General features: G+C 41.5%; 1 protein-coding gene across 1 annotated transcript; it reads left to right on the plus strand.

The window, feature by feature from the left end:
- The first annotated feature begins 254 nt into the window (after positions 1-254).
- On the plus strand, positions 255-2,850 carry gas1a (growth arrest-specific 1a). Its single transcript, XM_034236397.1, has one exon. It carries the CDS (start codon positions 861-863, stop codon positions 1,647-1,649), a length of 789 nt encoding a protein of 262 aa, XP_034092288.1. The 5' UTR covers positions 255-860; the 3' UTR covers positions 1,650-2,850.
- Positions 2,851-26,509: the final 23,659 nt, after the last annotated feature.

Here is a 26,509-nt window from a genome sequence, read left to right on the forward strand (position 1 = left end):
TTAAATGTAGGCTATAGAACGCTGTTAGCATGACAAGTGTTAAAGTATCCCCCCTCCTCCTCTTCCTCTTCTATTATATTAGAAGAGGACTGCTGTTTCCACTAAATCTACTCTCAAACACATTCATCTCACCTGACCTTGTGCTTCTCAAGCCCATCTTGCTCCCACTCTGAACTCCCGCCCCTCATTACGTAGGAACCCACAACAAGTGGCCAGCCAATGAGAAGCACCTCGCTAATATGTAGAGAGGGGGCTGAGGGGCAGAAAGACAAATGCTCAAAGGGGAGAGAGTAGAGGATCACTTTGCGACCCACAAGGGTTGTTGTTTTTCCCCATGCACTATTTGTTTGCACACCCGTACGCACAAGGACTGCTAAATGATCCAGCGCACTCCTCCAAAGGACTCTCGGGACTTACGGCTTCGTTTTTTGTCTGAGATCCGCTAGCAGGAGGGCGCAGGAGCTCACTGAGCTGGAGGCAGTTTTGTTACATGAACTCAGAGAATCCCTGCGATGGAATAAACCACTGCAGAAACTTTCTTAAACTTCTGGAGAACTTCTTGTCGGCGTCTTTTGTTTTACTCCTGTAGGCCTACGTTTACTTTTCAGTTTCCCCCAATCATGTATGGATAACGGGAGTTTCGCCCAAGAATCCGGCTCAAATGGATCATCGCTGACGGGTTTATGGAGCCGGGATTACACAGCGCAGTGCCAGCCTGTTGAACGCCCACACACGGGCCTATCACACACCATCTGCCTCGGAGTAAATGACACTCTCCAGTTGACACTATTCATGAAAGTAGTGTAGAGGTTTTGCATATGACACTGTTGTGAGTTTGACCCTCTCTTGCAGCCAGAACAATGGCAAGCTCTTGCTCTTTGGCACGGAGTGTCTGTAGATGTGTTTGGCCTCTCGGTTGTGTGCTTCTGTTTTTTGGCTACCTTTCTGTGGCCTCGCCGTCCCACGGTAGAAGACTGATATGCTGGCAAGCCATCATGAACTGCCAAGCCGAGCCCGAGTGCAATTACGCATACGAGCACTACTCGCGCGCATGTGGCCCCGTGCTGAACGGGGAGAAGAGGAAGTGCCCCAGCCACTGCATCTCCTCGCTGGTGCAGCTAAATCTGACCAAAAACGGGCCGGCTCTGGAGGACTGCAGCTGCGCGCACGACCCGGTGTGCACGGGCACCAAACGGGCCATCGAGCCGTGCCTGCCCAGGACTACCAGCACTGGCTGCACGGAAGCCCGGCGCCAGTGCGAGAGAGACGGGCAGTGCAGCTCCTCCATGCAAGACTATCTGAAGCACTGTGGGAAGCTTTTCAGCGGGGCAATCTGCACAAACGCCTGCCGGAATGTGATAGCGAATATGCGTAAAATACCCAAGGGTCAGCAGCTGGACACATGCATGTGTGACGGGACTGAGAGGGCCATCTGTGAGTATGTTAAGAACAGCATGAAGGCTCTGTGCTTCGACTCTCCGGTGAGGGAGGAGGGCAGCGGCTCAGACTACGGCCCGTATCCCATAGACGATGAGGACCCCACGGAACTGTACTATACCGAGGAGCCGGGCAGCGGAGCCCCTCTTCCAGCAGCCCACTGTGTGTTGACCCTGCTGGCATCCATCTTGGCTCTATTGCCCCTCATTTAATCCCCGGGTTCATAATCTGCCCCGACTTTTGTCCGGATAAAAGGCAATCTAAACTTCTGTCACTCTTTGACCTTCGTCTATTGTGAAAGGTTAGAGCCTCACCGACTAAAGAAGATGGTGTTTGGGCGCAGACCTTGTTTGAGTAAAGAGTTGTAGACGCTGAAGGATAACACATCAGGATATTTTCTATGCAAATGGGACCAGAAAGTTATTTTTAAAACTGCCTGAGCTGCACGCTGCTCCTCTTATCAAGCCACACCACTTCACGGCTCTCCAGATGCTTTGCTTTAGTGATAAGCTAAATTAGATTGTCTTCTTTCTCTAGGTCACAGACTCTGATTGTAAAGTTGCCACATAGAGACAGTTGTTTTGGAAACAATGAAAGGCTTAATCAGATGCTGTGCACTGCCAATCTTTTCTTTCTTTCTTTCTTTCTTTTTTTAAAGATATGAACTATTTTTATATGACACTGTTGCCATTTGGCACCAGGCTATTTGATTTACACGTATTTAATGCTGGAATCTATGAACTGTATACAACTGTAAATAGATTAGGAGTTAAAGTGAAACAGTAATTTATTACATGCCACCTAGTTACATCCAAATGTTCATCATGTGAATAAAAGACTGAATATTCCAGCTTTAAAGGGAAGTTATTTTGATCGATTCTCTTCAAAGATAATGTGTATTGTATATATGTGTATAACCTATATAGTTTTTTTTCAGAGAATCCTTTATGTTTTTAGACTATGATATGATTTATTCACTGTGTATTGCCCAGAGAAAGAAATGTCTAAATCCACTGTATGCTTGCCTTAATTATATACTTTTATAGAAGGCATAAAGGTAACTTGAATATATAATTCTTGACTGTGAGTTATTTGTTTTTTGCCACAATACTCCCTTGATACTGTTAATTCAGAGAGTTAAGTACATTATTTTTAAAGAATTCAAAACATGACACATTGTCATTGCTCAGCCAACTTGAGTTTTTGTAAACAATATAAGTTCACCGGTTTTGTTTTAAATGTTTGCATGGTGGAAAATAAATGTTGGATAAGTTGTTGGAAGCCAAAACACACTATGAACAAGAATACGTTATATTGACAAAATCAAAATTGTTTAAATGTCCTTTCATGACTCTTTCTCACATCAGGTTGAAGTAACCTGCTTTGATTTTCGGTTAGGTAATAAAATAATGTCAAAAGTGTGTGACTTATTTAATACATTCACACACTTGTTATAATGTCTAAAAAATCCTATTCAACTTTGCAGGATTACCTGATGTGCATAATATATGCCACTTTATTGGTAAAAGCAACATTTTGATCCTTATCCTATGCTCCTTAGTTTGCTTTTACAGTAACTATAGTGAGGTTTACTCGGTTAATAATAAACTGTATACAAATCCTGCTGCTAATGAAGATACATATCTATATATCAATTTCACCAGTTTAAAGGAATATCGTTTTTATATAAATGTGTTTGTTAGAGAGAATAACATGGGCTCATTTAAAATGCAGGCCAAATTCCTCTGTTGACTGATAGCCTAATGACCCGCTATGTCTTGATTTAGCAGGCTGTTGTCAAAAGCAACTGGCACCATAAATCAACCGAACCCCAATCCCCCACCAACACCCTCTGCACTCAGGTATCAGCAGCTACCCTCACTGTTAAAGCCACGCTCCGTTTTAATCATATACAAATACTCCAATTAAAATCACGAGTGTTCATAATAGATTGAAAATCAGGATTTACAAGAACAACAAAAGTTTTACTTACAGATGCAAACAAACCTTTTTTTACAAACATGTCAATCAATGTGTGTGGGTTTTTAATTGGATTAAAGAGCATTCTTTAATTAGTTTGAATTTCGAGGTATAATATTGATTCATTTTGGTTTTTAGCAAAAAAACATTTATGCAGTATTTGCATATTATAATTTCTAACATTTGTTACAATATTATTTGTATGACATATTCTTGATCATGCTTCTCTCTTTCGTCAGCTTCTAGGGCATTAAATCAATGATTTGCAGCAAAATGTTTTATTAGAAGGGGACAAGGGCCCTCCAGCTGAATGGATGTAGGAGAAGTCGAGTGGCATCTTTGTCATGGAAATGTTAAGCACATAATAGTTGGGTCGCACAATAGGGAGGCACTTCATTCTTTCAGGCTGGCTTGACACCTCTGGAGAGCCGAGCGGCAGGGAAGCATGTGGGAACGATCTGCTGCCGCTTGGGTCTCAAACCTCCTCTGCAAGAAAAGAAAAAATGACGGGTCGGGAGAGGGAGGTTTCATCTTGAAATTAACACTTAAAAATCCCATGTGATTTTGTTAATTTTATTTAGATGCCTTTGTTTATGTTAACAGTTCTTGTTTTTTGCATCAAGAAATACAAAAAGTAACTTTAAAACATAACTGAAAATATTTTACACATTACAATAAAATAGTAAACTAGTGCTGTATCCTGCTCACTAATTTCATTAGTGGGGCTACTAAATAAAATCCCTGTCAGTGCACAGTGTCGGTATGCGATCTGCCGTGCATGAAGCTTTGCAGCAGGAGAATAGCTGTGTAGCACTGCCGGTTCCCCCTCCTCCTCCCCTCCTCCTCCTCCTCCTCCTCCTCCTCCTCCTCCTCCTCCTCCTCCTCCTCCTCCTCCTCCTCCTCCTCCTCCTCCTCCTCCTCCTCCTCCTCCTCCTCCTTGTCTTTCTTTTGCCTCTCGCATTTGTTCAGGCAGTTCCAGCACTGAGAAAAAGCACAGCATGCGTTGATTAGGCCATAATAATGCACGGTGTGTGAATGGATGAATGAGGTGCAAAAAATCTCACAAAATTGGCCTGCTTGTCATAAAATTGAAATGGTGCACAATGAGTGCTTGAATGCATTGCTGAGTGGAGTGTTCACATGGGAAAGCAATCCTAAAGTCTAAGGGTTTTAAAGGATAAGGGACACTTTTCTTTTATTATAGTACGAGTGGTATAATAACATAAATTAATCAGCTACCATAGCTGATTTCTGACTACATGCTTCTGTTGAAATGCCCTCCTCTCTTTCTCCACATACACAGTGGAGTGTGTGTGTCTGTGTGTGTGTTGGGGGGTTGGTTCTGGGTTTAATTTACAAACTGTGGCTGTTTGTGTTCCAGCTCTTTGAGCGTGTATAACGTATCTCTGCCATCAACTTTGCTTCAGTGAGCTCAGTTCACTTCCAAGCTCTGTTTCTTTGGCCTCCTGAACAAAACGGCCCACACTTCACCCCATGCAGATCACTTCACCCCTTCACCCCATGCATATCACAGCACAATGTTTACAAAGGGGCAGCTCTCTAAACCACTGACGCTGGAGGTTTGAAGCTGTGTAGGCTGAGATCTATAATAATGCTTACCGTGCCTTTGTGAGAAATACTCTTTAGTTTATTTCCCTTCATTAATCTCCATCTATAATACACAGTTGTTGAATACGTTTCTATGAACGTACACAACATATTTATTACGCTTAGGGATATTTGACAACATGGAATATTTGACCTTAGCCCTACTTTTCCTTGCAGTGTTTTCAGTTAAGTTCTGGCACCAGGGTTGCGTTTTTTCATGTAGGTAAATGGAAAACCTATATGGAACCTATTCAGCTGGAACTTGTTTTACTATAAGAAATCTACAATAATATCATAACTCTGAAATGCTTCGTTGTTTCAAGTATGTTCTCTAAGGACTTGAGGCTTTAACATATAACACTGTTTTGACTTTGGTCTTGAAAAACAAGTTATGTAAGTTAAAAGTTAGATTTTTGCATATTTGACAGTTTTCTGACCCTTTTCTATTATTGTAAAGATGCATAACATGCTTTAGTTTTTTGTCTCGGATTAACACAGTGATACAACTAAACTCCAGTCCTAAATATTGACCTTCCCAGTCCTTGGAAGTGGGATTCATCCTCCTGATGTGTGCTGACCATATTTCTCACAGGCATTTGTTTTGGCCTTGGCTCCATGCGAGGTTGTGCAGAAAGTGATGTAGAAATGGTTGGACAGTTGGAATGGCTGAGATGGCGGAGGAGGCACTGAGATGGAAAGTTCATTTGAAAGGATTTGGAAATAATCCCCAAAGTTACCACAGGGTATTTGTTGGAATGGGCTCCACCTCGATTGCCCTCTGTGGTCCTGCCATAGCTTTGACGCACATTTTAAGAGGTAGTTAAAAAAGAGGTGTGTTGCTGTTTGTTGTTTCCTTAGGATTTCCAATCAGAAGGTGTTTATTGTAAATTATTCCTGCTCTCCAGATGATGTTCCCCTCCTGGTTTTAGCTTTGGGATAGTTCTCAGAATTCTTGCATCAGATGCTGGTGACACGGCGAAGCAAAGATCGTTGATTTAGAATCTCTCTTATTAGCTGTTGGGACAATTCCTGGAAACTTTTGAGAAACTCTTGTTGTTTTTCTCCCTTCCATTTCAGCTGCCACTTTGATTTCATCATGCAAGACCTCTGCTGAGTTCACAACCCCTTTGAAATGAGAAAAGGCTGTAATCCAGTTACTCAAGCTGCAGCCCGACTCCTCGGGTCCTGAGAGAAAACCTGCGGCACTAATCCCACTGTCACCAGGAGAACGCTCTGCTACCTGACTGTTTGTGGCAGCCATTTGATATATTCGCTGTTTAAAATGTTGCCCTTGGGTTTTTCACAAAAGGGGTCACAAATGATTGCACACTGGTTTTGTTAGTTGTACTGCAGTGCTTATGTAGCTGGTGTAGTGTTCAAAAACACCAACTCTATGGTAGTTTAGCTGATGAAGAATAGAACACCATTGGTTTAAAACAGCCACATGTGCATTCATGTTGGATACAGCAATACAGTCTGATCTTTAAGTGTGGAAAACGTACTCTGTGGCACTGTGAGGTCATGCAAAATCAAATCAAAAGCATTAAACATGTTGAACAGTCCAAAAAAAGGGAAAGAAACCCAAATAAAACCTTCATTAGCACAGTGAAATATCAAAAGTGAAGAATGTCCTTTGGATCAAAGGAGGAAGTAAGGTGACATTATAGCGCAAGCAAGTCTGTGTAAGGAGGAAGGGATTAATGGATGCGTCAACAAAACACCCATCTTTAAAGTAATAATCCCTAAGATTTCAGTTTTGTTGTTATGGTGAAACCCAATGGTTTTCAAGTGTGGTTTAATAACTACAGGTCCCAGAATTCTGGGGTCAGAAATGACAGATAACCTGTGTATTTGTTTACAGTGCAGCAAACAAACTTACTTTGTACTGTAGGTAAGCGTCGGTAGGGAGCTTGAATTCTCTGTGGGAAACCAGACTTTCCAATGAAAACTACTGTATACAAAGTATGAAACATTTTTGTAATTTCACGAAAGACTTAAGAATCATGACTTTAACACAGGACAAAGCTGTTTGTTCCCCCAGGCAGCGGATGATTATTCCCTTACCTTCAGGGCTGTTTTAACCCAAACCAAGAATCTTTCTTCATCCAAAGCAAGCACTTATTTACAACAATGTTGTTTTTGTGCCTTAAACCAACCAAACCTTAATCATAGCAATATCACATCATAAAAGTTATTCATTTGTCAGCAGGATATTTAATGCTTTTGGAAGGAACAGACAAATGATGTTGTCTTACTGATGGGGGTGTCAAATCAGGAATTAAGGGTCATTCTAGAGGTCACGGACAAGCAATGTTCTGTTGTTAAACTTGGAAGACTTGTAACAATGATGAGGAGTAGTTGTATTGTTATTGATGATGTGAAGTTTTGAGTATTGGCTTGTTCTGAAAGCAGACATTGCATATAGTAAACAACAAAAGTACTGTATTTCCATCTGACATCGTCGAAAAGATGATTATACAGATACTGTTTTGTAACAAGCAGCTGAATAAATAATGGAAACAATGACATGGATGGTTGTCTGAGCATTTGGCAATGTTTTCTTTTGAGTAACTGGTATCGATCAGCCCTATCAACCCGCCACAAATATATTACGGTCAGTTTGTGCAGTAAATCCTACTTTATAGCCTCTTAATTGAGGTGTTTAACAGTCAGGCGTGCTCCGTCCCCCTCATACTCCGTCAGCCTGGAACAGCCAGCAGGTCCAGCTGCTTTGCGGGCTCGGGGGGACATTCCCAGAATGTTCACACATCACTGGAGGAGCTGGAGTGTTTGCCTTTCACTTTGACCACAACACAAACAACTTCTCCCACAAATAAACAAAACACGAGGCAGGGGCCACAAGTGCAGCAGGACTCAGTCCAAGAGGCACGGAGACAACGAGTCAAGACTGCGTCTGTTTGTTTGCTTCTGTTTACGTTTGTGTGTAAGTGCCTGTGTGTATGCAAATGATTGCCACTGAAAGTGAGAATGTGTGTGGAGGATTGCAGGGGAGTTCAGGCATATAGATGCACCAAAGCTCTAATGCATCTCTTGTTTTTTTCCCAGCATGATTACCCATAACCAACCTCTAACTCCAAGAGCCTCCCCTAGCTGTGCACTTTTGAGAGGCCTCCACAATTCAAGGAATTGAGAGGAGAGGGGCAGAGGAAAAGGGGGAGGGGTAGGGACGAGAGACAGAGAAAGAGACAGAGAGGAAAACACAAAACTTGCTGACACGGGGCATAACTTAATTTCCACGGTAGGGGGACAGCTGTGCAGTGTAATCTGCCATGGCAGCCCATTCAGACTTCAATGGCAGGCTTGACCCGCCAAGGAAAACTCCTACAGCAGCCAGCCCCTTCTCAGTGAAGGAGGTGGTGACCGGGCCACCATTTTTGGGCTTGAAACATACCCCTCTCGCTTGTTATTGATAACACCCCCAGCCCCAACTCACACACAAGCACACACACAAGTCAGTAGGATTCTTCGCTGCCATCATCTCAGGAGGCTAAATGCATTTTTAGGAAGATCACATTGCAGTTTTCTTCATGCAAAGCAATTTCAGCTTCACAATGATTGCTTTTATGTCCCTGTTGAAGATTGTCTTTGCACCATTGCATAACCATCTTGCTGCAAGCTTCTAGACAGACACACAGCAATAATATACACATGTGGCGTTTTGAATGCTATCCTGTGAAGCGTTTGACCAGAAGAGGCACTGCTGAGCAATGAATTCATTAGTGGATAGCTGCTTGATTTAGAAAGCATCATATCAAAAATACATGTTATTCAGACCACTGCTGTAGGCTTAGGCTAAAAGAAGCATGCCTTTCCGGTAAGGAAATTGAATATGGCTTAAGTTTTGGTGATGTGTTCCCAAAAACAAAGGGATCTAGCTGTTTTCCGGGTAAAAATAACAGAATATTTAATACTTTCCGCCATGAAATTCATACATTGTATCCTTTTACAAATTATGTTAATCCTCCAATCTATTATTTATACATTTTGGTTCACAACTCTGTAGGGCTGCTCGATTATGGCAAAAATCATAATCTCGATTATTTGGGTCAATAATTGATATCACGATTATTAAAAACGATTATCCATTTACTTTGAAAACATCCATTTATTGAAAAAAAAATGTGAACAGTATGTTTTTAACAGTTGATTACCCTGAACTAATAATCCATTTTCATAATTCCATAATTCATAATTCATAATCCAACTGAAAAAACAATAAAAAATACAACTCTGTAAGCATAGTCTTTTCTTTTTTTTTAATGAAAATTAAAGTGTTTATTTTAATGCATCTTTTGCATCAGTGGATTGGTTAAAACTACTTTTATGCATCCGTCCTGGTTTTTAAAGTGACTCTTACACAGATTGTAACACTCTCAAAGTTGAGTTATTATGGATTATCCAGCAGTCTTTGAGCAATCAACCAACAAACCCAACACAAAATGTATAAACAGGACATTCCCTTCCCCCTCCCCCACATGAATAATGAGGCTGTAGCTCGGGAGTTGTGGGGAGTTAATAGTTTGGCAGTGGAAGTCAATAGGGGCCGGGGTCTCACTCCATTAAGCTGACCCCCAGGGCCACGTATTCATCCCTCACACATTCATTTCCTCTTTTATGCTCCCTCTCTTTTCACAGCGGAGGGCAGGCAGCAGTGCGGGCTCAGGCAGCCATATTCAGACTGTTGGTCATAAATATGTTGGGTCGGTGTGTGACTAGATGTGGCTTTGTTAACCCAAACACAAATGGCAGCCTTCAAAGCAATGAATGAAAAGGCAAGCGTTAGACAGAGGAAACTTTGAGAGGAACTTATCACAACACTGACTCAAAGTTGTATCCCTCCACGCAAAGTTAACACAAAGCTGAGTTAACTTTCAGCGAGTTTCTGAGTTAGTAGTCATACATTTCATCTCATTCCTCAATTAGTCTTAGAACTGCAGACTTCTCAATATTTACAACTCATTTATGTGCTTAAGAGATTAGTAAATGATTCACATAAGCTCAGTGTGTCATTCAAAACACTGGTTTGAACCTCCTTTCTTCCTGTTGTGCTCCCTGCAGTGGCATTTGTAAACATCTTCAAGTGAAATCCTAAGAGCAAACAGATCTGACAGCCTTCAGTAGGCAGCACTTCACCTCTCGACTGAAAGAGGTTCAGCGTCTCTGTTTGAAGTCCGACAAGTGGCAGTAAAAGAAGTGCTGAGTGTAGCTTGGAACAGGAAGCAATTACTTTATCTAAAGGCAAATATCCAAAGTAAACAAAAGTGTATTTTGGAGGTGTTGCTTCCTTAATATACCAGTTATTTTATGTTTAAGAAGTGTCTTGTGAAGTTTCTCATATTAAAAAAATAGAGAACCCTTCAAACTAAAACTGAATCGTTCGTACCAAGACATCTTGACAGTCCTTTAAGCAACATTGTGTCCTACATTGCGAGGTAGAAAGGCACAAAACATGATGAATCTGTAATAAACTCGGCTGACATGAGCTAAACACACAATGAATAATCCTATAGGGCTGCAAAGGCACTGCACACAATGGTCCAGTTTACCAAAGCAACTGAGAGCAGGACTGGTGATTCAGGGTCATTAATAAAGCCCTCTTTGTGCTTCAGTTCATGATGGAGCAGAAAGGGTTTCAGATGTCTCTGCATTGTTTTGGGATGACTGATTGAACCCACAAACTACATTTATTTTCTGTGGTTGTTTGGGACAGCATAATTCACTCTGACAACATGCAGTTTGTTAGTGTGTAGGCTGGAAACAACAGAAGTAACAGGGAGTGTAAGTAAAGTATAGTAAGGACGTGCTGTGAGTTAACATGTCAGGCTAAACATTTTAAATATACAAAGAAACAGTTGATAATGATGGAAATGGCAAGCTGGGGAAATAGGATAGTGATTACAGGCATAAAAAACAACACTGCTAAAAATCCACAGCTATTTTATCACTGCTCTTTTCCTGTATCATATTAAGGCCCATTCCCCCCTCCCATGGAAATCCAGCTTAGCAGCTAGTAAAGACGGAAAGCCGAGCAAGTCTCTTCCTGAACTGCTCATATGTCATGTTAAAGACACCACAGGAACAGCAGAGGAAGGTGGAGCGTACAACAGGGAGTTGGTAATGTCTGGAACGAGAAAAAGAGAGGTTGTGTGTGTGGATCTCTGTGTTTTTGGGGGAGGGTACAGCAGGCAGGAATGAGAGTGAAAGTGAAAAGGCCAAAACTATGCCATGGGAGTGTTTGTGTCACCAAAAGTGGGACAAAGAGCAACAAAGAATAAGGGAGAGATCTTGAGACCTTAAGGAAGGGGTAGTGAATGTGCTGTACAAAGTAGGAGGCAAATGAGGTATTTGGTCTACGACTGTGTCTATGTGAACGTCTTTGTGTGAAAATAATTTGGTTCCATAGTGTTTCTAGATAGATTTTGTTATGACCTCTTAGCTCTTAAGGTAGTGGTGACAACATGACATCAGGAAGGAAGTCTTAGCTAGGTAAGAAATAGTCCTGCTCATAACTCAGGGCCGTAAAACCACAACCTGTTTTTTTACACTATGACTTTTATGGATTAGACAAAAGAGATATAATATGTGAATTAGAGAGGTTTTAAGGTGCTGTTAGGAGAACTGTTTTTTCACAGAGCCATGCTGGCTGTTTACCAGGCTGCAGAGCTTATCAGTTATTTCCTTTTCTTCCTTCTGGGACACATTTGATAAATGATGAAATTGGAAGTAATTTACCAACATTGTAATGATTTAAATGGGATTATAGAGTGTTTGCAGGACTGCAGCCCCTGGTGTGGATCAGTCCGATTGCAGCAGACAGTTCCTGGCTGGCAGCAATCAGCCAGGTAAACCTCTGGAGCCGGCTGCTTCCTCTCAGCCCTCAACCCCACCCCCCAACTCAACACATGCACATACAAACACACACACAACATAAAAACGTATATTTTATTTATATAATTTGTTTCAGTCTTAAGGCATAGCATAGCATTTAGTGACAGTAGACTGTTATGGAAAAGTTTGACATTTTGGTTGTTCAAACACCCAGTGGGATTAAATGGCGTGAACCTTGAGGTCTTAAATTAAAATAAAATTGTTTAAGGCCCTCTTTAGAGTCAGAGTTTCATTGTAAGTTAAAGTTGAGTTTTTTTTGTACTGGTTATTTCTTATGAGCGCTATGACTTACATAGCAAACGTCTAATGGACTTTTGAGCTACTGGTAGGGAATATTTTCACCTTATACTATTATTATAGACTATTAAGGCTAGCTTTATTTTGCTAAGCTTGAGAATGGTATTAATCTGTGAAGAAACATAGGTTAGAGGACAATTACAGAGCAGTTATAAGACATATATAGCTGATCAGTTAGTCCGGTAACTATTATCTGAGCATCCGGACTAAACCAGACTCAGGGACAGTTTCATTCCACAGGCCATACGACTGTTAAACACCTGAACTAAGAACATCCATGACATTCACCTGTTTGCAACTTCCAAATTATGTATCACTTGTATATAGACTCTTATGGCACTACTTCTATTCTATTTTATTGTATTACGTGCACTATTGTATCTGTTTTATTGTGTTGCACTGTTGGAGGAGCCTGGGATCTAATATTTTCATCGACATAACTATGACAATAAAAGCCTTGCATCTTGAATTAACTGTCAAATCCAATCTGCACTAGTCAAGCCATGCAATGTGTTTTTGTGATCTCCCTAGTTCTGACTGTTGCATATAAGATGTCCCTGAAGTATTCCTGAAAAACATTATTGCCCTCACCTCACATATTTAGAAGAAAAAAAGATACCATCTCTGGTATCCATTCCCACAGTGCAGACTCAAACACAATCTGCTGTCTTCTGTCTTCCCAGGAGCCTGTGGTCCTCTAATAAACATACCAATTGCAACACTTGTTGAGTTTGTGGTCGGCGACAGAATTGTATTTAGCTGGTGTGGTCCGAGATGGCAACACAGCAGAGATGTATGGCCTTCTGTCTCACTGTGAGCCATGAGACACAGTCAAACATACAACCCTGAACTAGATTTGTAGACAGAAGGACGTAAATATTTAGATTAGTGTCTGACCTACAGCTGCACCTCAGCAAAGCAGGCAAAGGGATAACATTATTCATGATGCGATGCTTCTTCACTATATAAAGGGAGGGACCAATCAATTGAAAGAGTTGTGGTATATTCAAAGTCTTGTTCAATACTTTACATTCTTTTGGGCAAGGGCTACAGTTAGATTTATGAATCAGGCAATCAGTTCCAGATTTGCAAAAACCAAACACTGAAAATAACTTTTGTTTATTTGCTAAATGAAAAAGGCCCCGTCTGGTGTGGAGATATATGACTCCCCTCACTTCAAATTATTAGCTGTGAAGTGAAAGCAAAACACAAGTTGAGAGAGGCTTGTTGTTTGTGTGTCTTGCTTTTTTTTGCTTTTCTTCACTCATTTGTTTGGCACCTCCCCGCTGGCAGCCGAGCTGAATAAATTAATCTTCCCGTGTCTGATTATACTCACAAGTTTCTTAGCTTTACCCCCCCTCTCTTCTCAGTTGAAACTAAAAAAGAGGTGCCATTAGATATTCTCTTCTCGTTTGTCTATCTTTGCCTGACGCTACAAAGTGTCATGGCTTAGAGAAGGACTGACTCATTCCTGTGCGCCCGTTTCATTTTACAACCTCCACTGAATGGCGTATCAGCTTCCAGTGGGTCCTTGGCCTTTGTTTGGAGAAAAGGAAACAACAGCTGTTGCTTTCACAGTATTTTCTAACCCAGGGTCCTTGGAAAAAAGAAAAAAACCTCCCTATAACAAAAAAAGGCAAGAAACAAGCTCCACCAGTAGACCTTTCGCTCTATTTCTGACACCTACACACTTTCTATCTTTTTCATTCTTCTTCTGTCTGTCACACACACACACAGTTCTTTCCTCTCTGTCTGAGGCAGGATGGGGGTGGGTGGGAGGATAACAGAGGGGAACTCACAGGTTCAGCTACTTCTTTCACCTGTCTCATTATTAGCGGTGATGAAGGACAGAGTCAGAATTCCCTCCAATAATTCTGTCTGTGAGCCGCCTGTCTCCATGCGTCCACCTGTTGACAGAATTGCTAAATGAGTCCCGGGCAGGAATGTTAATCAAAGAATCTGACATGTTGCTGGAGATTTGGCCTCCAGCCTCCTGTCGGGCCTCTCGGACAGGTGGCTTGGTCCCTGTGGAGCAGATCTGATATCAGGAGTCCATTTCAGAACTCCTGGTTGTGTTTCAGACTTTTTCATCTTCAGAAAAGTGTCTACTTCCAGGAAAGACGTGAAAAACGTCCCCGTCATCCAGACACTAACATTTTATTTTTATTTGGGCTTCTCCTGGTGTTCGCTCTCTAAAATATTTAGTTTTCTATTATCATCCAAGCCACAGAGGCAAGCTGGCAAAAGGTATCCGCTGTTTCTTTCCATGTCCAATAAATCATCAGCATCTTATAAAGAGAGAGAATAGACATAAAATACACCTCAAAATCATTAAATGTAATTGAAGACATGGATTCTGCTGACATCACTGTAACATTCATCCTGGGAATGTGATCCTCTCGTTTATTTGTTTGTGGTTTCTCTATCAGGAGATGTGTTGGATGTTTTTGTTGTTGTTGAACTCTTAACCTGCAGTACCTAGGAAACAGAATAACAATGTTTCTCGGAGCATGTTGATCAGACTTTGTGGCACGAGGGTGGGAGGATGGGGTTATATGAGGAGGTTAGTGGGACAAATTCATCATGTAGCTGGAGGAGCCTCGGGGCAGAGGAGATCATCATCAAACAAAACACAAACTAATTGCAGAGCATTAGTGCAGGTTCAGCTTTCGGATGTTTGTGTACGTGTTCTGGCATCATTTTTGGGGGAAACCACAATGTTTGATCTTGACATTAGTACTTTTGAAGTGGGCGTGAAGCCAGGCTGTGTGTTTTTGGTTGTGGTTAGCCAGCCAGAGAAAATATGTTAATGAGATACCTGTACACTCATTGGCCGAGGTTAACCGAACATTTGTTCAGCCTTAGGAACAAAAATATATTTTTAATGAGTTCTAAAAACACAGACTGATGTATGGGCAATTTTCTAATAAAGCCCATATTCATTGATGCCATCAGTTTTTTTTTCATTGGTCCTCAACTTAAATTGGCAACATGTTGTTCCTCAAAAAAATCAAATAGAATAGAGTGAGTGTTTGCCATTTTTGTGGCTTGCAAAGTCGTAAATACAATGTTTATTTATTGGACATTAGTCAAATAACGAATTAGTTAATGCGACAATTTAGGTAAATGTTACTTTAAATCACAAGGTCAAATATTTCTGGCTACACGTTCTCTGATACGATTGTTGCTTTTCATCTTATGCACATTAATTATCCTTTGTTTTTCTTCCAATACCAGCATTTTAAAGATATTTCATTTAAACTAGGACATTATATCACAATTTTCTGACACTATATAGACCTAGTGATTAATCAATTCATCAAAGAAATTGCATGTGATTAACTGTTAATGAAAAACAATTATCATCCCTAATTAGCAAGTTTGATTCCCTCAGTTGCCTGCCACTTACCGAGGAATGAAGAGCAGGAGTCACTCATACATCTTAGAAACCCCCAGTGTGACTGGATCCAGACTATTTGGCAACAGATGATGCTAAACCTGCGCTAATGAGGACAATATTTCTCTCTAATAGTGTGTCTCCAGTTTAATAGATCTGAGGCAAGAGTTTTTTCAAATTCTCACTTACTCTGTGTGTAAATGGGCCAGCTGGCTGCTCTCAGCTGTTCTGCTCATTTCCTCTCTCCGTTGATCGTCGTATCGTATAGACATGCAGCGTTTGCTGAGAGATGAGGTGTGCAGCCGCCATTTGGCTCAGACTAAAGTCATTCCAGTGTTGTTCTTTGTGAATTTGTATTACGAGATGGAGAAGGAGGGGAATAGAGTTTGACAGAATTGCGCTCATTTTGTGATTGCAAACTTCCCCTTTAGTAAAGTTCTGTCAAACTGCTACCAACATTGAAATTACTCAAATAATTTGTGTTTGTTATGTTGTCATCACATCACTGAAAAGCAATCTTTCCATGAAAAGGTTTGTGTTATGATTTGCCGCTTCACTGATGTTTGTGCGTTTTCTTTGGGTGCATAACCGGAAACTATCATTATGATTAAAAAACACAAGACAGACAATTATTATTATATTACTGTTTATTATTATCTATGTACTATCCTGTGCTTTTGCAACTGTATAATACTTTCACTTTATTTAAACATACCTTTTTTACATTATCATTATCTGATAGTAAACAGAAAATGGTAACTTTCATTGTGATTATAATTAATTCAATTTCCCACAGCCTAATGAGATGTCTATACACAGCTTTTGTTGTCAGACCAACAGTCCAAAACTCAAAGATAAAACAGAGGGAAACAGCAAATCTGCACATTACAGGAGCTAGAAGCATTGCATGTTGGACATTTATGCTAGATAAACAACTTAAAGGAAACTGTTTCAGCAAATTAGGGGCAAATGAATCATCGACCATGTCTTTTTGACAAGCCAAAAGCTCCACAATAAGACCCCGTTTACATGGAGACGGTTCGTGTTGTATCTGCTACTTTTCTCTTTCATATAGCCCGTTCGTTCACACAAGGCCTTAACGGAACCGCGGAAACGGACCCCTCAAACGATAACGGGTCCCAAGGTGGGTAGATCTGCGGACGGAATGCTCTGGGGGGGCAAACGGCTCCGTGTGTACGTCCTATACGATCATTTCCTGATAACGATGAAGCCATAGCCCCACCTCTCCCCACCTCTGCTGCTCACTGCTGTAGTATGGTCAGTAGCTACTGCTACTGACCATGCTACAGATGTTAGTGCAAAATCTACAGCTCCTCTACCACAACCAAGCAACAAGTGGACATGGAGAACTACATGAACTACATGTTGCTAAATCCACTGTGCAGCATAAACAGAAGGGCAACCATGGCAACCATTCTAGGGGGGTCTTCTTCGCTGCTTTTGGTGTATTTTGTGGCGGAAGTACAGCGCCACTTACAGGCCCGGCATATGTACTACAGCGTCTCCAGCGCGTTGATCGGTCTCGTGTGAACGGACAAGTTTCTTGAGCCGATACCGTGTGAACGGAAGACTTTTTTTATATTGAATTATTAAAATATTAGTTTCTGTGTAAACAGAGTCTAAATGTGTCCTTTTGGTTTTAGGAAGAGGAACATCCCTCTGACACCCGGCCTGCCCTCCTTCTTTAGCACCTCAAAGAGCTTCCAGGATATAATGCTGTTAAACAAACAAAACCAGAGCAAAGGGCACGGAGCCACATTTAACTTTCAAACCTTTTGCTTGCATAATCTTAGCCCCTGTTAGATGACACCCTTTGTTGCTTTATTTAGCTTTTCATTCATGCAGTAATGTTATTTTGTGTGGGGGTTTTGCAGCCATTCAGAAGCTGGTTATAATTTGGAACGTGTATTTAGCGAAGCATCAGCTTTAAGCCAGTACATACAGCATAATGTGGATTCAAATCATGTAAATACCTTCACTCAGCAGTCACTATTATCTAGCGAGTAGCTTTTGTGTGCTCTTTGTCACTCACAGCCCATCAACAAAGGAAAGCGTGTTAGTGGCACTAAGAGGAATTAAGTCCAATCAAACCCTCTGATCTCCTTTCAAATCCCTGCTTCTCAACACCAGCCAAAGTAAACTACCTCTCTTCATGCACCTTGAATGCAACACTGCAGAGACGTAGCAGCCCTCCAGATCCCCACAAAGCTCTTTGTTTGCACACTTTTTACTGGAAACTATACTGTAAAAGATGCATAATTATCCAAAGCTGGCTCATAAAAAGACAAAGGCTTTGCTGCAGGTCACACTGGAGTTTGGGAAAGACAAAAAAACACTGCAGATAAGTTGTAGCCAGGTGCATTTTGCTACCTATGCAGAGCAACACTCAGGCTGGAGCCACACGAGAACAGTAACGGTCGTATCCGGTACAGTTCTCCATCATATACGGTTCGGCCACATGAGGCCGACAGGGAAACGCAGATAACGATAACGGGTCCCAAGGTGGGTAGATCTGCGGACGCAACGCTCTGGGGGGCCAAACGGCTCCATGTCTACGCCCTATATGATCATTTTCTGATGACGCAATAGCCTCTACCCCACCTCTCCTGCTCACCCCCGTGTCACCCGCGTCATCATACTTGCCAACCCTCCCGATTTTCGCGGGAGACTCCCGATTTCATTGCCCTCTCCCGGTTTCCTCCCGGGGTCATATTTCTCCCGCATTTCTCCCGATTTATGACAAAATCAGATTTACTCAGGACTGTTTCCCCTCGGACTTTAATACAGCTACACACCATTGTTTGGTTTCCATGGTAGCCCGTCTCTTTAGTAGCGCGCGCAACTGAAAGTCTGAGAGGATGAGGAAGATATATCACAGAAAACAGAACTAGAATCGACAACTCTACCCTCTGCTCACTCCTTTCGTGTAAAATACAGGTCCAGCCCACACATATGCTCCATCAAGGATGGTGCTTCAGGCCGCAAGGCAGTGCACTTACAACTACAATAAGCATGTTAATGTTAATCTAGTACAGCTCCGGCGATCCACTAGCACAGCACCCCCCCACCCCCGCGGTGGTTTTGAAATTCTCCCGATTTCTGAGGTCTCAAGGTTGGCAAGTATGCTGGTGATTGCTGATGTGTTTCGCCAACAACAACAGTTTTCCGAGTGTTTCGAGCCAGGTCCCGGTATCTTGCAGGACAGTGCACCCAGCAGGAGCCTCCAGCAGACCCTCCCCCGCACGGCAGAGTTTCCGTTAGCCGAAATCTAAAATGTTCCGGTCAAAATTTCACTTAATGTTTAGGTGTCCTTTGACACTCAGGCAGTCATATTATTAGCTAGAATGGTGGGTTACATATTGTAACCCTCGTTATATAAGCACAGGCGGAGCCCTCTACTGGACTCTATGGGTACTACCCTTAATCATGCTATGCGAGCATTCACATACTGAGTTGCATAAACGTAGCCGGCCAATCAGGGTGAGCCTACCTGAATGCGTGCACAGGCACACAGTATATAAGGCGGCCACGCCTCCTGATCCTGTTATCCTACACCCTCTTCAGCGAGCGGCATAGGAAAGACAGGGCCCCTGTGCTTATATAACTAGGGTTACAATATATAACCCACCGTTATATTTCACACAGGCTCCGCCCTCTACTGGACTCTATGGGTACAGTGGGTGGAGCCCTGATGGGTAAACGCCCTGTCATTCAACAACATTGACCCATCACACTGCCCCTGACCGGATTTTGGTCCCCACACTCACACACGCTTACCTCATGTAGAGTGTGCATGGAAAATAGTGAGGAAGGAGAGGAGCGTCCTCCAATCCTGTATGGGGTTTACAGCATACTACGTTTCCCGGGTCCCTAAGGCGCATGGGAAAACATAAGCGCACTATGTCCACAACTTGGGACGTAGTATTTCTACAAAAACGCCTCTGAAATTGTAAGATCCCTACGTTTTTTTTCACCATTCATTCCAATGGCTGGCGTCTATGTCACGTGATCTTCAAATTTCTCCCTGCAGAAGAAAAAAAACATGGCCGACATTCGTTTTATTCTCGGTGGAAAATGCCTATTTTAAGGTTAGTTTGGCCATTAAAATGCGTTTTGATGTCATTTGATGCGAGAAATATGAGTTGTTATTTCAGATTATGTGTGCAGTGGATGTACATGATCTTTAGTTTGCTAGTTATTACGAAGATTACTTCAGGAAATTGTGTCCCTTCAACGTTTTCATTGTTACCAAGGTGGTTGCTAGGGACGCTGCTATCGATATTATTTCTGTTATGTTGTGTAACTGTTTAATGGTGTTATCTTTATTGCTACCCCCTTCCCCATCAATTTATAGTGTTGGTCCACAGCGCAAACGTATTAGTTTAACAAAAGTGGCCCATGGTGGTGTTACGTCCCCAGCTCGCTTAGGGTAAAAGGGAAGCAACACAAAACCAGGTGTTCTTGGTAAGAGGTTGATTTTAATAATAAATTCAAAATAAAGATGATATAACCAAAAATATAGGCTCTTAAAACCAGCTATCTGTTCAAAATAACGCTACACAAAACGAAGGCCACAGATTATCACAGTCATAGCGCACTATGGGCACTTAAGGCTAAAATAGTGAGGCGTCTCGCACAAATCTCTACACACAATACACATAACGACCAGGGTCGTAACAGTGGTGGTGGGGTTATGGTATGGGCAGGCATATGTTATGGACGACGAACACAGGCCACTCGATTCACAACCTTACCCAAACCCTAACCCTAACCCTACCCCTTACACCAGATACTGACTGGTTTTCTTACCCCCCCCCCAGACCCCCCCAATAAAGCAAAAATGCACGTTTAAGAGTGGCCTTTTATTGTGGCCAGCCTAAGGCACACCTGTACAATAATCATGCTGTCTAATCAGCATCTTGATATGCCACACCTGTGAGGTGGGATGGATTATCTCGGCAAAGGAGAAGTGCTCACTATCACAGATTTTTTCAGATTTGTGAACAATATTTGAGAGAAAAGGTTATTTTGTGTATATAGAAAATGTTTTAGATCTTTGAGTTCATCTCATGAAAAATGGGAGCAAAAACAAAAGTGTTGCGTTTATATTTTTGTTCAGTGTAAATAGGAGTGAAATAGTCATGGAATTTTCCCCATTAAATAAAGTTGAAAATAAGTTTGACTGTTGGTTTGAAACAGTGATCTCCCGAGTCTGATGCTGCACAGTATTACTTTTTGACTACCGGTACTTACTTTGCTCCTATCATGATCGCCAACTAAAACGAAAAGTTAGGTCAGTCTAACGCAAACTTTTCTTTACATTTGTAATTTTTAGTTTTCACTTGTTTTAAACCTGAATTCATGACCCTTCTGACCTTTGCAGTAATGTGAGATCAATACACCAAAGTAGTACTTTTTCTTTTTTTATTGGGTGATGTTTAAACTGAATTTTGCAACATTTACATAGGATACTACTCAACTAGTCTTGAAAAAAAGGTCAAATAGACAGAGAGGGAAGCGGCCTTATATATTTTTTGTATATACATGCCTTGAGTCAGTGAACAGTGACAACAGTCTTGTATAAATGGGGATAAATGCATGTGGAATAATGTGTTCAGTAATATGCATCTCATGTCATTAATAATAATAATAATAATTCCTTACATTTATTATAGCGCTTTTCCAGATGCTCAAAGCGCTTTACAAATACACATTACACATATTTTTTTATACATGCAATGGTCACTGTGGACAATACCCACAGGAGCAAGTTCAGGTGAAGTGTCTTGCCCAAGGACACAACGGCTTTACAGACGCAGCAGCGGCGGGTTTCACCCCTTGATCTGATGATCATTGCACAGCGCACTGCACCACACCGTCCATCTTCACGCCTCGAAGTCATCGAGGCGCTTTTACAGGTACACATTGATATCATACATGTACTGTGGACATTACCCACAGGAGCAAATCCGGATGAAGTGTCTTGCCCAAGGACACAACGGCCTGACGCCGTGGCGGCAGGAGCGGGTTTCGAACTGGAGTTCCCCAGCACCCCCCTTGATCTGATGATCAGATGCACAGACTGCGCCACCCGTCCCTGCTGTATGAAAGCTGTTTTATTCTGGACTACACTTGCCTTGGTCAGAAAACCAGATGGGTCACAGGATTCCTTCTGGTGGTGTCCCCACATAACCAGAACAGAAATATGTTTTCATCCTCCCGGGTTGGATTTCTCTTTTGGTTTCTTTGGCTGAAAACCGTCTCAGAACCTAGTTTTTTATAAATCGACCTTGCTGTGGGAAGATTTCCCCACAAAATTAACACTGGTCATTGAAATGATAAACCACTGATTAACCGCTGCCTCAAATCCACTTATGATTCAAGGTACGTTGCAGAAATATTGAAGAACAGGCAGGGAAGACAGGAACGTTAAAAAAAGCACAGAAGAGGGGAAACTTGCACAAAGAACAGAGGAGATTTAAGTGAAAACAGAGGATAGATCTGCCCCAATGTGCTCGAGTGAAGCCTGATGCAACACAGAAAGATTATCATACTGGAAAGTGGAGTGGAGGCCAATCCCATCGCTCTGTGCCGCGCCACAGGAAGTAGTCAGGGCCGTTAATCTGACTAGCGCATATTCCATCTCTGTGTTGGCCCGGAGCCTCTCCCCTGACACAGACGGGAAACATCCAAACAAGTGTGTTCAAAGTTGTTGGGGGTGAAAAAAATAAACATGTTGGCATGGAGCGCTGCTTAAGGCTACACATAGATTCACTGCACACCAGGCATAAAAGATTTACACACCCACTGAAGAGGAAGAGTACATGCTGCAGCCAAGGCAAACCCACACTCATTTTATGGAAATGTTTTCTCTTGCAGACCACAGGCTCTCCGGCAGAAGCTTTGACGCATCCATAAGTCAGTTTTTTATTGTACACTAAATCTCACTCTTATCAGTATTTGAATTCTAATTGCATGTTTAGATATTTTGGAGGGCTTTGATGTGTAACTATAGCGCCCTTTGGGAAAACAAGCTTATTATCGCCATTAGCAAGCTATCAGGGCAGATCTGTTCTTGTGTTGCTCTCTTTTGAGTTAGGAGGAAGTCACCTGACAAAGCATGCTCCAAGGATCTAATAAAGTGTTCTTTTATACATGAAAACACATTTTATTTTGAAACTGTACACCACACAATCTACAACTATTATTTTCAGTGCTCGAAAAGTTAATCAAAACACTGCAGTGTGTCAAAAAAACACAAAAGTCCTAATTGCTGTTTTGTAGTGTTGAAGTACCCATTTTGATATTCATTTTATATTACCAGGATTATCTTCACAGGCTTTTGTTAAAATGTGTGTAAGGGCTGAGTTGGTAATGTGGAAGAAAGTAATTTCCCTCCATCTTTTCTAAATAAAGACAGAACGGCTGGGAGTGAAGAGTCCTGGCCAAACCTGTCATTTTATCTCAAACCACAAGAGAAATTCTTACAAATAATGATAGCATGCGGTGCAAAGCTGTAATTTCAAAAACAATACAAGTTAAAATTGTAAGTCTGATCCTGATCATGGCCTAAGCTTGTTGGGAATTTGACGTTTTTGTGCTTTGTAGTGTTTTTGCAGATGGCCAGCTGCTAGTGGTTTGGCCAGCCATGGGAAGTCTCCCTCCCATTAGCTTGTCTCCTGCCCTTAGTCATCTCTCTTATCTTCTCGCTCAGCCCACTGAGAGAGTAGTCCTCTGCCAAATGGAGAGAAATATTTCCCCATGAATGGAGCTATAGATAACATCTTTCCCCATCATACCCTAGAGCATAGTCCTTCTCCCTGGTTCCTACCATGAACTATCAGAGCTACATTCAGGCCTTCAAGCTGCGAAACTATTTTAATGAACACACAATTAGAGCAGCGATGGGTCAACTGAGGCCTAAGGGTCCAGATGCCATCCCTGTAAGATAGCACTTGTTTAGATATTTGACATCAGTTCAGTCTTTGCACTTTTGTTACAATTAGCTGTGCAGGAAATGATGTCAGAATTGTGGTGGCTGGGGACAAAAGTAAAGAGTGAGTCAAGTGAACTCACAACTAAAAGTGAGCAGTGGGTGAGAGTTGCATGTTAACATTTCTTATGTATATGGTTGTATGTGACTGTAGTTCTGGTGTTTCTGAGCATGTGCATGCTAGACTCTGTCAGAGCAAAGCATGTTTATGTGTGCGTGCAACTTTATTTATAATTTGTTGCTTTACTTATTGGTTTCTATAACTTTGACATGATGGCATGCTCTGATATGGAAAATAAATACCATATTAAAATACTTAATCACACACAAAAAGTATTGCAGCCCCTCCCCATCCCCCGTCTTATCTCTGATTTCAGGATCTTATATACAATTAGCTGACTCTTCATTTGTGAAGCCACACACAATTTGAGACCTGAGGCTTCAGAATTCATCTCCGTTTCATGTCGGCTCAGTTTTCAGCTTGTTTGCTCCCTCATGCTGCCTCGCCTGCACACCCTGACACAGCAGCAGACATTCTTTGCCAGAAGTAAAAGATAGTACCAGCAATATTTGGAAAGATAAGGAAAGACTGTCATGACATGCATGCTTTGCTTTCAGGGAAAGTTAAAAGCACAGAATCACTGAAGGAATTTCAGATTTTAGCATGTATAGAGGTGAACTCTTCTGTGTTGTTTAAATCAGAGACCGTTTATTTTTGATGTATCTACAAACGTTGTGCACATTGTCTTATAAAGGCAGAACTAATTACTAAAGTAAATTATAAGAGCACGCTGAAAAACCAAAATGTAGTCAAAAAACAAACTGTAACTCTGGGCTGTCGTGGTCCATTTCAAACATGTTTTGCCTCGGGACTGTTTGCCAGCTGCACGTCATAAGCGTTCCTCTGACCAAAAATGCAGGTTAATAAAAAAGTCTCAGACCAAACTCCTTCAGGTTTTGAATCTGGGCCTCCGAACTCTTGACTTCATTATTTTAATTTCCGCTGCCCTGACTTATGGTCAATTTCCTACTGTGAGCATTCCTGTGCACTCGGCAGACTGCAGGGGACATGGCATGTTGATGAGCTTGTCAATGCTGAATTACTCTCTTGCACTAAATGTTTCCAAAGCCTTGGAAAAAAAGAAGGTTCTATTTATCTTAAACTACCTTTCTCTAGCAGGAAGAGTTAACTACAGAGAAAAAGAACATAAACTAATATTTGCATAACTAAGGTTGCAGATATCATGTGCATGTCTAAGATTAAAGGGTAACTTGACTTCTTTATTTAGAAATTGGAAGCAGTCAAGTCTAGACCAACTTTATCTCCTGAAGGTTGTCTTTGAGAACTAATAATTTAGGATAAATAATATTGAAGGTGTTTGGATGACATGAAAAGTGTAGATTGCTTGCACATTATTTCTTTTTTTGATAAGTGGCAAAAGGAAATGCTCTGTCCATACCTCTAGGATGTTCGTATAAACAGAATTTACACATTTAGAAAGGGATCATTATGATAACTCCCAACAATGTAGCATGTGCATCAGCAGGTTACCTAAACTGAAAGGGAATGATAATCATAGGGACCATCGCTGTAATGCAAATGTGTAATCTTGTTGCGTACCCTGTATATTATCTCTTGTCATTGTTGTCGATGTTGCACCTCAGGCACACACAGTGATGTCAAGTAAATTCCTCTGGCGGTGTATCATTTACTAGTGTCAGGTCTTATAATTCAGTGGAGGCAACCCTGCCTGATATCACAAGTGACAACCTGTTGATGTGTTTTTGCTGCATAGCCAGGGAGTTGCTAGGCACTTTTTTAGTCAGCAATTAATTTCAGCTCTGGCCAAATGGTGGGTGTGACGTTCCAAATGGCTCCGAGGGTTTGACAGTCAGCCAAGAGAGTGTGTGTGTGAGAGAGAGAGTGAGAGAAAAAACTCTGAGACACAACACGAGCAAGAGATATTCCTCCAGCTGACTTTATTTTTATGACCAGCAAACCACAGTAAACAAACAAAAGAGCACATAAATTGTTCATGGACTACCCTCTAAAACCCAAAACCCTACAATCAGTATGTAGCAAGAAACAAGCCTTTTGCATGGAAAGCAGTGCCACTGGAGATTTGTAGATTATGCAATGAGAGCATTTTTAAACTCTGCACCCTGAATACATCTTGCTTGTGCCGTGACTATATCCAGACACCTTGCAGAGTCATTACACAAGTTACTGCGTCAATGTTAAATGTGCCATTCCAAAACTGTCAACTGTACAGCCAAGGATTAATGTGTCTGCAGCAGTGTCGCCTTTTTAATGTTAAAATATACAAACTTGAAAATGTAATGTTTGTTTAGACAGGAGCCAGACAAACTGCGCCATGTTCTCACTTCTCTTTGTGGAAAGAAGGTGTTTTGACAGTATGAAATATACTCCCACCTAGCTGTAACACCCAACAACCAAAACAACAACAACAACCCACCCTGTACAAAGAATAAGAATATTGGAATAACTCGGTCTTAAACATGGCATTGGTGGTTATTTTTAAAGGATGGGTTTGTGATTTTCAAATCTGTTTTGAAACAGTCGTCACTTCGAAATATGTACAGCTACACTAATCCAGATTTTATATTAAAAGAGAAGTGTTCGTCGCTCGTCTGCCTGAAAGGGTCTATTTTAACCCAAATGATAATGATTTCCCAAAACTAACAGCTCTTCTAGCCTCTAGCCCAGTGGTTCCCAAACGGTGTGCCGCGGCACACTGGTGTGCCGTGAGGCAAGTCCGGGTGTGCCGTGGGATTTTGTGACAACCATACGTTATTATTGCAATATACAACTACACAAAAATAATATTTTTTTTATTTACTATAAT

This window comes from Gymnodraco acuticeps, unplaced genomic scaffold (genome assembly GCF_902827175.1).
Source record: "Gymnodraco acuticeps unplaced genomic scaffold, fGymAcu1.1, whole genome shotgun sequence".
NCBI classification, from domain to species: Eukaryota; Metazoa; Chordata; class Actinopteri; order Perciformes; family Bathydraconidae; genus Gymnodraco; species Gymnodraco acuticeps.

What these genes read in the sequence shown, in the direction of transcription:
- gas1a (XM_034236397.1), top strand. Translation starts at nt 861, where the DNA reads ATGGCAAGCTCTTGCTCTTTGGCACGGAGTGTCTGTAGATGTGTTTGG.